Source organism: Cyanistes caeruleus, chromosome 5 (genome assembly GCF_971803275.1).
Source record: "Cyanistes caeruleus chromosome 5, bCyaCae1.hap1.1, whole genome shotgun sequence".
Lineage (NCBI taxonomy): Eukaryota > Metazoa > Chordata > Aves > Passeriformes > Paridae > Cyanistes > Cyanistes caeruleus.
In genome coordinates this window covers 13328523-13341651 of record NC_141705.1, presented here as the reverse complement: position 1 = coordinate 13341651, position 13129 = coordinate 13328523, and the positions used below count along the sequence as shown (strand labels likewise).

The 13129-nt window shown below is 43.5% G+C and overlaps 1 protein-coding gene across 1 annotated transcript; it reads right to left on the bottom strand.

Moving 5' to 3' along the window:
• Positions 1–7161: 7161 nt before the first annotated feature.
• DRD5 (dopamine receptor D5) lies at positions 7162–9279 on the bottom strand. The gene has a single exon (XM_023925806.2). The coding sequence runs from the start codon at positions 9242–9244 to the stop codon at positions 7787–7789; it is 1458 nt and encodes a 485-aa protein (XP_023781574.2). The 5' UTR covers positions 9245–9279; the 3' UTR covers positions 7162–7786.
• Between the last annotated feature and the right edge of the window lie 3850 nt (positions 9280–13129).

Sequence of the window (13129 nt, the reverse complement as noted above, 5' to 3'; positions counted from 1 at the left end):
GACCCCTTCCCTTTCACCTCCTCACTCCAAAACCTGCTGACCTCTATTATCATCCCTGCCTCAGTCACCAGGCACCATAGCACTTTTTCCTGGTCCCTTGCCTTCTTCAACTACCACCAAATTTATGGACTGATGGACTCTTGTCTGTTTTTTCTAATTCCTCATAAAATTCTCTCCCAGCCTCCTACCCCACTATTTTCTTTCCCATGCTCAGACAAGAGCTCTGCTATTGCCAGGAATTTCAATCCTGACACTTTTTCCAGTGCTGCTGAGCTGATCCTGGAATTTGCACTTTTATATCCCATTTGTCCTATGAAACCCTATCTGCAAATACTATTTTTTAAGAGAATAGAATTATTTGAATTATCAAAGGAATTGTTTAATACAGATAACTCTTCTACCTAAGAAGCCATTTAACATTCAGACACTGTCTTACCTGAATGTTTGGAGATTATGCAAAACATTTTATCTTCTGATGAAGCAGAAATTCTTTGCACACTGTGAAGAAGTTTGCATCTTTGTTCAACTGATCCAGAAAGACAAAAGCGTTGTATAATATCCATTGTTGAGAGACCTCCAGAGGTACTTCTAAATCATCTTCTTTTCGTGCTGTCTCAGAATGCTTATAGATAAAGATTGATTAGCAAATCTTTTATAAAACTGTTTTGATTATAAAATAGTTGAAAGAAATTTGCAGTGGGATGTTTTATCTAGGAAGACTATGTACTAGTATTTTATTCTTGTAATGAAAGATAATAAAATGTTAATATCTGACTTGCTTCTTCTGGATGAATATGTACATTTTGCATTTGTAGAGAAAAATATATTTAATTACCCTAGAAATATGATTGAATAGGGTTTTTTAAATATATATAAAAGAATCTATGCATGCAAGTATATAAAAATCAAATGCATATATTCTTCACAATGAAAATATTCAACCTTTATTTCTAGAAAAGCCAAAAAATTAAATATTTTTTAGATAAAACTCCATTACCTCTATGTCTCATACTGATCCATTCTCACCTTGTATTCACAAGCAAAATCCCCAAGAGCTTTAAAAAAATCCATTTACTCTTGTCCTCTAAATTATAGTTTTGGCAAATAATCTTGTGTTGAGAAAGGAAATGCTGCTTGGGAAAAAAACACAACTAGCAACAACAACAGAAACAGCAAGACCTCTAAGATTCCCTTTGGGCAGAGAAACAACATAATTTAAGTGTAGCTTGAGGTAGTTCCAGATCTGGTGACAATGAGGTACCTGAGCAGCAAGCCCCATTGCCAGGAGCTTCTGCTCACCAAAGGAGACTAATTTTATCAAGTCAACAGAGAAAGCAAAAGGTCAAGGCCAAAGGCTAGAAACTTTGATTTTGAATCTTACTGAAAACCTTTCAGATTGGAAAAATGAGGTCACAGGGTAAAAGCAAGCTGAACTTCCTGGTTAATACTGATTCATGGGACATTTTCAAAACTGCATCAGGTGAGCTGCAGACCAGGCTTCTCCAATTCCTCAGAAGCAACCAAGCTCAGGCTGTGGTCAAGACTCATCTCTGCTATGTGACTACCAGGGGCTCTGGAAGAACAATATGAATCTAGAATTAGATTTCTTCAGCTCCATATTGGGCCCCTAAACCATGACCTACATGAAGCTCAGACAGAAAGCCCCGAGCAGCTCTCGTAGCCACTTCCGTTCAAGCCACAGCCAGGCACCAGCTATGCCGGAGAGGCCACGTCAAGCAGGTCTCATTTGAAACCACTTTATTCAGAGCATAACCTCAGAAAAGAAAATGTGGTTTCTCTTTCATCTAGCAACCTAAAACATCTGTTGTTTAAAAAGTTCAGATTTCCTGTGCATCACATGGAGATTTTGAGCACCCATCCTGGGAGCAAGGGGTCTACCAAGGAGCAGGGATTGTGGAGGAGGGTGAGGTTCCTATGTGTCAGGAATGGCTCCCTGCCCTGCAGTCCCCTGCACTGGCTGGCTGGCACCAGACTGATTTCATGCACACTGAACTCATCTGCACATGCTTTTGCCATTTCTTTCCTTGTTTTCAGACCTCCCTTCTACCATGAATCAGTAGATTAATAGTAAAAGATTCAGAGTTTTCCAGCTACTTCTGGTAGCAGTGAGGGCACAGTTCTCAATATAAACAAGTATTTGCTGTTAAGTGCAGGGAATAATTCACAGGAAGAAATTTTTTCCACAGACTGGAATTTTTAATTTGTTATGATTACTTCATAGTATTTTATAAATCTCATAAATGTGACTGTGATGGCTATGATATAAAGATTAAGTCCATAAAAGTATTTATCCTCCTTAAATAACTGCCTACTATAAATATTATCGAATGTTATCTCCATTTACAACTAAGAATGGATTTCAACATATAACAATATAAAATCATCTTGTAAATTTTCCATTAAACTAAACTATCCCGGGAGAGACAGCAGGTTCTCTGAAAAAAACAATCCATTATCTGCTTCTGATGATATTATTTATATTTCCACTCTTGACACACCTAATACTATTACTCTTCACTACCATCAACTGCAACAATACCACTGCAAAAATAAACAAAAGGCTAAAGAAAGAGACAAATCTTCAATGCCCCATTAACAGGAATATCCTCATTTATAGGGTTTTTTTTTGTGCATGTCATTATTTTTAAACCATAAGTATACCCTTACCTTTAAAAGAATTTAAACTTGGATAGTAGAATTCTGTCAATAAATACATAGTGCACTATATAGCTGACAAGGCACTAAAAATGCAATAGTTGCTGCTGATCTATGATCAGAGTGGAGATTGTCTGTGTGGACTCCATGAAGTTTCTGAAAGTTTCCAAAGTTTGAAAACAAACAGACATCTGAATAAAAAAAATAAAATATTTCTGCATTGCAGCAAGTGTTTTGTCCAGCATGCCATGGCTTCATTCACTATCAGAAAATACTAGTGGCAATATTCATAAGAAACAAGGAGAAATAATTTCATTGCTCTGTGACCTAAGCACACATTCATCCCTGAGGTCTTCTGCTGAATTAAATAGACACTGGATATTTTTAAAGATCTTATGAATTCAATTAAACAGTAGTAAAGATGGCCTCAGAGGAAAGAAAAATTTCTGTGTAATTATTAACACAGACATTGGTGTGTACCCTGCTTTCTGTGTGACAGTGACAAAAATGGCCTCCTTATTAAGAGTGGCAATTTTGGTACATAGGAACAGCTGAGGAACTTGTGACCTCTCAAACCTCCGGTCTGATGCATGTTCTGAACACTGCCTCCAGTCCTGTCACTCTTCAATGCTGAGTTGACATATGATTGACTCCTAAATGGTGTAAGATTGCACTTAGTGACATTGCTACAACAAGGCTTCCTAATTTTAAAGCCTTTTTGTTACATGTTACAAAAATGCAGGAATTCTCTGTAGGGAGCCTCCCTGCAGACACACATCTGATGTGGCTGGCAAAAGTAAAAAAACACAATGAAAGCAAAGCTATAAAGTACCGGACTTACCAAAAATTGCTGCAGTAATTTTCTCTCTTTGGAAAGTGTTTTGTGCTCACCTCTCAGAAAGACACCTACATTTCTTTAGCTTGTGGGGAAAAGAAACAAACACTATACAAGCCAACATCCATTGTTAAAGTCACAGCTTTTAAAAGCTCTTTGAGGGTTTGAAGAGTGAAAGAGTTTATATGGTGTTTGCAGATTCTACATAAAACACAGTACTTTCATGTTCTCTATGTCCCAGCTTCTTAAAAACTAAGATACATTCCCATGTTCTGTTCTTCCAACGAAGACTTAAAATGACTCGTCTGTAATTACACGCAAAGATACACATAAAGCCTACAAATACTCTGACCCTCCTTAGGTATCCAGGTGCTATCCAGGACTAACAGATTCAGCTGGCTAGGAGGTAATTTAAAAGTCAAACAAATTGTAAGGTAAGATTTCAAAAAATAATACAAACCAGAAACTGAAAATAATCTCGGACCTTGAAGATCATCCACCACTCAGGACTAGATTAAGTTAAAGTCAAATTGTATAAGAAATTCAAATCATTTAGGTAGGAAAAAAAAAAATCAGATGAAAGTCACAGAACCATAGGCATAGACAAATTCCAGAGAAACACCACAAGGATACGAGGATTATAAAAACCCACTTGCACTTCCAGTGAACTCCACTCTATATATAAGCAGATGCATTAGTCCTTAAGAGGGAAACCATTAAAAAAGTAGGGCAGCAGTTTCATCTGAGAGAAACAAGTTGGAACAATCCTTTTGGGGATGTTTTCATTAAAACAGGCTGCCCCTTTTTATAGTTCAAGGCAAGACATACATTTCTTTTAAAAGTTTATCTTACTAATTCTGAATACTCTAGCTTTGTCAGTGGCAAGTAATTAAGACATTAAAATGCAGCAAATTGTCTCTATGAGTTAAGAAAATATTTTCTTTCAGATCCATAAGGTCAAGCTCTGCTTCCAGCAAAAAAAGTACCTTCTGTCTGTCTTTTGAAGCAGAAATGTTCCCTTTCTGATGCCCCTAGGCTTTGAAAAATGAAGCCCCCTGACAAACACATATTTTAAGATGAGAGATTACATCATAGAGCCACCATTTACCAAATGAAGTCATGAAATGAAAATTACTAATGGAAAGTGGCAATTTGGCCAGTTTTCTGTACGGCCCTAATCATGCTCACAAAAGCTAGGGGATGGCTAAAAAACACCTGTCGCTAGTGGACACGAAATAGAAGTGTGGATTCAAATCACAGCAGCAGAGGTTTCGTCCCAAGAAGGCAGAAGCCTTTATTTTGGGGTTTTCAGCCCCCTTTTATAAGGTGTTCTGATACAGGTTTAACATGATTGGTAAAGGGAACAACACCTCTCTGGTCCCATTGGTGGAACAAGAGAAAACACCCAGGACATCTGTACAACATTTTTTTGAGAACTAAAAACCTATTTACAAAAAGCAGTCCTTGAGAGAAACATGTTCTCAGGAAACTTTCCTTTGGGAACAGATCAGCCACTGACAGGCTGAAATTCTCTCAGGCTCAGAAAATCATACCCACAAATGCCTTCCTTCAGACCTAAGATAAAGACTGTTTTTAATATTCTGTGCAAAGCTGTTACATAAACCCACCAATGGAGAGGTCTTCTTGCATCCCAGAGCCAGCTCACCCACTCATTCCAGAAATCCAGGCAGGTAAAGCCTCCACAAGGAGGACACTGGTCAAGGTGATCATCTTGCATACACCTTCCCCTGTGGCACACCTGCAGGGAGCTGCATCCACGGCAGCTGTCACACCCCTGCACAGGGTCACTGTGAAGCTGAAAGGACACATGGGCAGGTGGGGGACACCCTCTGCTCTGCTGCTCTGCCCCTGGAGCAGGGGAACCACACAGCACCAGGCTGCACAGCCTGCTGGCACACAGGTGCTCAGGGAGAGATCATGATTTCCCTTCCCCATTTCCTCAGGCTGCTTCTGATTTAACGTGGAAAAAACTGGATAAAATACAGGCATTGCCCTGGGAGCTGGAATCAGCACCAGGCTCCTGCACCTCTTGCATCTGGATATCGCTGGCTTTTTGTGCAAATCCAGCTGCAAATGATGTACTAGCCTCAACATTTGAGTAGTAGCTGGAAAACAAAAAAATCTAAATTCAGGTTGGGATAATTCATTTCTGCACCATCAGAAGCAGTTTCCTTCATTTTGATTTGGGAAAATTATTTTATTCTGCACAAGTTTATCTAACCAGCAGGGCTAGAATTGTGGTTAACTGTAACATAGAATTGTTTTAGCATAGCAACAGTAACATATGTTACTTGATGTCAAGCCAATAGTCGATTTAACCTGGTAATGGGCATGAGATTTGTTTTTCAAGCTTCCCTAAGTCACAGTCACAATACTTCCCTTAGGACAGCTGTAAAGGGATATTACACTGTGATTTCATATCAACAGCAAAGAAAATGTTCAGGTAGATGTCAATCTTCAGTGACAAGCAATTGAAAAGGTAATCTAAGTGCTATAACTAATTAATATCAAAGAGTAAATACATAAAACATTGCTTGCAGACCAGATTGCAGCAGAGGCCACCACAAAGGGATTTCAATCACACGCCTCCTGTGCTTCTCCCACCCCAGGTAGTAGAAGATAACCCCCAAACCAGTACTGAGGGTTTGATTTCCAAGCAGGCTCAATACTAAGCCCATAACATTCATAAATTCCAGCATCTGGTTAAATTTCCCCTGAACCATGCAGATCCCACTTTTCCTCCATATATCTTACAGGGGCCTTCAGCTCCCAGTTAAGCAGGATGGGGAGGCCCCAATGGGTCAGGGCCATTAGGAGGGAGGGCTGCAGAATCCACACCCCTTTAATTCAAGGTAAATCTGCTCAGCTCATGGCACAGGTATTTCTAAAGGGTAAATTAGTTCAAGTGTTGTGAGCCAAAACTTGAAATAAATATTGATATTGCTTTTACAGTCTTTTATCATTTGTTTTGGAAATAGCATCACTTTTGATTTCTGAGCTGAAAGCTTACAACTGTTTCTAATATTCCATTTGATGCAAACAATTCAACAGAAACAGAATCAAAAATACTCTTCAGTTTTAAAGATTGCTTTGAAATGTTTCATATAGTCAAAGTACCTACAGCACCTTTAAATTGCAGTTAATAAGTAACTAAAAAAATACATTAACAGAATTCTTCTCTCAGTGTGAATGAGTTCTCTAGCATCTACACTGGGAAATGATTATTATTAATACCACTCTGAAATATAGTTATTGTTTTTAGACACACCCAGCTCCTAATTCTATCACCAAACTCTTTACATTAACAGCATTTTTAAAAAGTTCAAGTGCAGAATTAAATGGAAAGTTTTAATAGCTTATACATATGTATACTTGATATTCTTGGCTGCAGAAAGAATAGCATTACAATATTAAAGAAAAACAGGTATAAATCTATCTCTAAGAGCCATATAAACAAGTTCATCTAAGTCAAGAATTCCTTTGAGCCTCACTTTTATTCAAAAACTGTATTTTCTATACAGACTATTTGCTTTTGAATAAGAGGGTTAAGCTGTTAGTCATTATAACTATTCATATAGAAGTTGGAATACTTGTTGTAAACCTTTCAAGGTGACAAATGAAAGATAATAAATCCTTGATCAGTATAACTTTTATTTATTCATCCAGGAACAGAGGATATCATAGGCAACAACGCCGCCTAGGAGAACAAGGATTTCACATAAACTGTTTTGGCAGAAACACGCATTTAAATAATCATCCAAATCACCACCTCACTATCTCTACCTTAAAAAATAAATAAATAAAATCAGAACTAAACAAACAAGAAAATTGAGAAAAAGAAACATAAAATCTGAACAAACAAACAGCCCAGAATTATTTTTTTTTATTTAATGTCTATGCCAGCCACATCTCTCCCTGATTTTAGAAGTCATAATACTTAGCAGTGACAATGGCACCTTTCATTCGCAAACACCTTATAAACATAAACTGACTGCAATTATACCACAAAATACCTCACCACAGCTAATCAGCATGACTGCCTGGTCTGCCCTCAGCCTGGGGGAGTGCTGATTTCAGTTTTTGCTGCCAGCCCCCTGTATGACAGTGTCTACATCCTGCAAAGTACTACCCACAGAAGTGAATTTAGCATAAATTGACTGACCAAACTACAGCACATCATCAAGCAGGTTTCTCCACTCAGTGCTAATATTTGCTTTTATAATCCAAGAAGAACTGACCAGACCAGGGAGCAATTTAATGTAAACCATTTGGAGTGAAAGGTGTTATCTTGCCTAGCGAAATCTCCCCCTCACAGTCCAGCTCACAGGCAGAGTCAGTGGCAACCTCGTGGTCAGGGGAGATCTGGGACATCCTATCAAAAGGGTCCTCGCGATTTTCCTCACAGTCAACCACATTTGGGATCATGTTAACATAAGCAGTCGCTATCTCCTTATGGTAAAGGGTGTCCTGGTTGTAAGAGATAAGCTCATTGCTTATATTAACAGTCTCCACTGCAGTACCAGAGCAAAACTGACCGCATCCCAGGAGGTTGGAGAAAACCTTTCTAAAGTCAGCATTGAAGGCATAGATGATGGGGTTAAGAGAAGAGTTAGCCCAACCAAACCAGACAAAGATATTAAAGGTGGTCTCACTGACGCAGGGGAGGCCAGCGTGGGGGTCACTGGGTGGGCTCTCGCAGAAGGGAACCATGCAGTTCAGGATGAAGAATGGCAACCAGCAACAGACAAAGACACCCATGATGACAGACAGCGTCTTTAACACCTTGGTTTCTTTCCTAATGGAGGACTTGAGGCTGGTGTGATGGTGGCAGTCAACGTGGCTGCTCCGGCAGCTCTGTGCATGCTCGGCTGCCCTCTCCAAGGAAGAGATACGACGAATCTGCACCTGGGCAATGCGGTAGATTCGAGTGTAGGTAACTATCATGATAGCCACCGGGATATAAAAACTGATCAAGGAGGAGGAAATAGCATAAGTCCTGTTGAGGCTGGAGTCACAGCTCTCCGATGGTCCAGTGAGGGTATCGTTGTTGCCAGAGGTCCCATCAGAGGGTCTCACTGCTGTTAATGCCACCCAAGTGGTACTCATATCTTCTGCCCAGGCGGTGACTGCACCTGCTGCTGCCCAGGCAGTGCCAAATCCATCTCCAATATCATCAGCAGCAACAACATCCCCACCTTTGTGCCAGTTGAGCTGGACAGGGATGAAGGAGATGAGCACAGACAGTGCCCACGCCACGCTGATCATCACCAGAGCCAGCCGCTGGGTCATCTTCCTCTCGTAGCGGAAAGGGCTGGAGATCGCCCAGTACCTGTCCACACTGATCACGCACAGGTTGAGGATGGAGGCCGTGGAGCACATGATATCAAAGGCCACCCATACGTTGCAGAAAGCCCCAAAGGGCCAGTACCCAGCTACCTCTGCCACCGCCTTCCAGGGCATGACCAGCAGGGCCACCAGTAGGTCCGAGACAGCCAGGGACACGATGAAGATGTTGGTAACCTTGCTCCGCAGGTGCCGGTAGCGGACGATGGCCGCGCACACGAGCACGTTCCCAAAGAGCGTCCAGAGGATGAGCAGAGCCAGCAGGCTGCCCGCCGCCACCTGCGCCGCGCCGGGAGCGCCCGCCGGTCCCCGCGCCTCGCTGGGGTGCTCCGTGGCCGGGGGCAGCGGGCTCCGGCCGCCCCGCAGCATCGCTGGCGGTTCCCGCCGGCGGCGGGGCGGCTCCGGCCGGGATGCGCCGAGCAGCCAGCGCCGCCCCGCCGCCCGGCCCCATGGGGCCGCTGCCCCCCCGCCCCGCCGCCACCCCCGCCGGATGGCCCCGCTCGGCCGCTCAGCGCGCCCCCGGCTCCGGGCTCCGCGCCTCGCCGCTACCGTCCCGCCAGCCCCGCCGGGGTCCCTCTCCCGCGCTCCGGGGGCCCCGCCTGGGGTCCCCGCCCCGCGGCTCCGTGCAAGTACCTCTGCTCGGGATCCCCGCCCCGCGGCTCCGTGCGGATCCCCCCCGCTCGAGGTCTCCGCCCCGCGGCTCCTTCCAGGGGTTCCCGCTCCGCGGTTCGGCGCGTCCCCCTGCTCGGGGCTCTGTCCCGCACCCCGCCTTGGGTACCCGCCTCGAGTCCTTTCGCTCGCGCTCCGCAGCTCAGCGCTCTCCTCTCTTCCTCAGGCTCCCTCTCCGCGGCTCAGCGCGGACCCTGCCCGTGGCACTCGCTCCGCGCCCGCTTCTTCTGGTCCCGCACTCCCGGTGGCTCCGGCCCGGGCTGGCGGCTCCGCTCGCCCCGTGCCCGCCCGGGCTCCCAGCGGGGCAGAGCCGCGCTCCCGCCCGTGCTGCCCGCCCGCCCCCGCCGCCCTGTGAGCATGCTCCGCCAGCCGGCCGGGCCGCTGGGCACCGCGGCCGGCGAGGGACGGGACGGGACGGGAAGGAAAGGTGCGGTGCAGCGGGGGAAGCCGCCGTGCCCTCTCTTTCCATCCCTCCGAAACCGGGTCACCCTCGCAATTCCTCGGTGCCGTCCCCGGCTGAGTGAGGCCGCTCGGCGCAGCACGAGAGAGGAGCGCGGTCCCACGGCAGGGAGCGGGGAAATGACCCCAGCATCCCCGGGGGAAGAGGGGCTGTCCAGGACGGGTACGGACACAGCTCGACCGGCCTCTCGCTGGGAGCGAACGGGGCTGAAAGGTGCCGTGCGGGGAGCGGGACGGGCTGGGGGTCTTCCCCTGGGACTGGAAATAGGTGCCTCCGTACTTGTTCCAATGGCTTCTACTGGATGACTGAGATACATCACAGGCAGAAAGCCCGGCAACTGAAAATCCCATTCTCTCTCCAGCTGTATGGGATGAATCATCCCTCTCGGTAGGGCTCCAGTACTACGAGAAACAGACTATGACTGTGAGCATTACAGGTGTTAATACTCTTGGACTCAACGTGTGCTAATGTCATGCTTGAATTTCTTCAGAGAACATATCTTAGTTATTTCTATTCAAAATATAATTGATTTAGTTCCTCTAAAAGTTAACTTCTTTTTAAAACCGTTGCCAGAGATCAAACCCAGTTTTGACTCAGCAGCCTGTTTTGGCACTGAAAGGGGCTGAAGAACTGATGCTCTCCAGGGTCCTTCCAGCTGCTTCTCCAGGCAGGTTGGGAAGGACAAGAATCACTATACCTTGCTGGATTCACAGTGACATGAAGGAAGATTAAGTGCTAGAGCTACTAAATACAGAGGGAAAAGAAAAAAAATAAATTCTGAAACCTTTTAGGTAATTTTATAAAATTGTCACAAGAAAACTGAAGCTTCACTTTAGCTCTCACTTAAGAAATTGGCACTACTTTTCCACATTTAAGCAGAGTTATATTTAATATTGGAGGAAGAATTTAGCTTTTGTCACCACTGAATTCTAAACAGTGTGACTAAAGCTCTGATGCTGAGGCAACGTGTCTCTTGCACAAACTCTGCTTTCCTAAGCAATGCCTCCTACAATTTCTCTAAGCGAAGAAGCAGATCGCACAAGTATTTGTGCACGTGTCTGTTGAAGCTGCAAGTCATGGGGATATTTTGTAATGTAGTTAATGGAGATGCTTTATGTCAAAAAGCAACGATCTGATTTGCTTGTTTAGCTTATATTCATTGCTTCAGCAATGTAGAGGCGTGAGCATACGCTCGTGCTGTGCTATCTGTACGTATGTGTGTATTCACACGTGTGCTGCCAGTACACATGAGCTACTTAAACACACACACGAGCAGGTATCTGTCTCAATAACAAAAGTAGCCCAATAAAACATAGCCTGCTCACAGCTCAGCAGCCCCTTGCCCACACTGGTAGTATGGTACAAATTAGAAGTGCAGGTGTGTGTTATCTCCTTCCAGTTCTGCTGGGTGTGCTGGAGTCAGGCACAGAGGGGGTGCAAGCAGATGGGAAACATGCCTTAACCCATTGAAACAAAAATTGTAAGAGCTCAATCGTCAGATGTCTAAGGAATGAAGCTTTTCTATGCTTTGTTCTTTACTGTCTGCAATAGGTGGACCCAAAGTGGAGGACTTTCCAAAGTATCCCATTTATTGGCCAAGAATTGCATTTGGCATTCTGAATCCTGTAACTTAGAATTTAGAGGATATAATATCCTTTCCCACCTTTTTAATATCTAGCAATCATTCTTGGTTTCCAGCTGGTGTGAACTGATGTTGTTCACCAAAGCTCCCTGTGGATAGAAGTCCAGCATTGAGCCAGGGGAAGATTTATCACCCGAAGGTGCACATGTCAATGGGTGCATCAGTGACACAGTCTCCAATGCTGATCCAACATTTCATGCATGCATGTTCAAAACTTTCAAAGCAAAGGAATGCATTAGGAGATCAGGAATATTTTCAGTGATAGTAGCAAGAAATACTAGTTTGTGATGGGATGGCATGTGAGACTAAAACCCCCATGCTGACAGACTCAGTGAGTTGGGAAGAAGTGGAGCAGGAAGGAGGAACAGGACAACTGCTTTGTGCTTTTACCAGATCATTCATAATGGCATCAGGTCAGGGAAACAATCGTTTCATGGGGACATTTGTGGTTTGTTATAACATTCCATCCACTGCCATCAAAATTTTTTGAGCCTGAGATAAAAACCTTTCACATTTATAGGTTATTAGCATCCTTTTTTAACTTTCTGTAGGCAGTTTGCATATAAATCTCTTTTTAAGAATAGTCCATTAAACCCACAGCTGTCACTTGCTGAGAGATTTGGGGTGGGGTTTTTTCATCCTGAAATCATCTTTGTAATGTCTTTTGTGCTTTTCCTTCAGAGCTTTGCTTCACTTTTCTTCTTTTTATTCACCTGTTAAAATTGCAGTTCTCTCTCACAGCTGGCAGATTGGAAGTAATGGAATTTAACTGCTAGTGCAATGGTTCTGAGCAAAAAAAAATCTTTTCAGTTCCTGATTTTAGAAATGTATGTTTTACTAGCTCTTTCCCTTCATTGCCACTTTTTCTATTTCCATTTCAAAATACAAATACTCATTGTTCTGCCTAATAATATTTATTTTAAAATCGTCAATACTCATAAATTCACACATTCTCTTATCTAAGAGGTACTTGATGTAAAGAGATAAAAAATAATTAATGCTGAAAGGAAATTAAAATACAGAGACACAGGTGTACCACTGTAGAGGTTTAGGCTATAAAAACCTCCCATTACAGCTAGGCTCTAAAGTAGAGAAGAAGAGGTAGTAGTAGAGGTGGAGGAGGCTGGAAGTCACTACACATCAGGCCAGTTTAGCAAAATCACTGCATGTGTTCTGAAGTGTAGAAGGATGCTCAAGTGGAGCTGCATTTAGGAGCGTGGCTGAACACATGCTTAAGGTCAGTCAGTTTTACTCACTGACACTGACAGTCTTTGTTGCACGGATGCAGGTGTGTATGTATCCACGTGAGAGCACTGAGGCAGGAGGGAGATAACTGGTATCACAAATTTATGGAGTACAGAAAAATCCATGCAGACTGGGTAGGGTCTTGCTGCTCATGTTTTAAACAAAAATAAATATGACCAATTGGAAAATGATCAGAAATAAGTTACAGGAATTATTTCTGGGAAACTTCCTCAGCTGA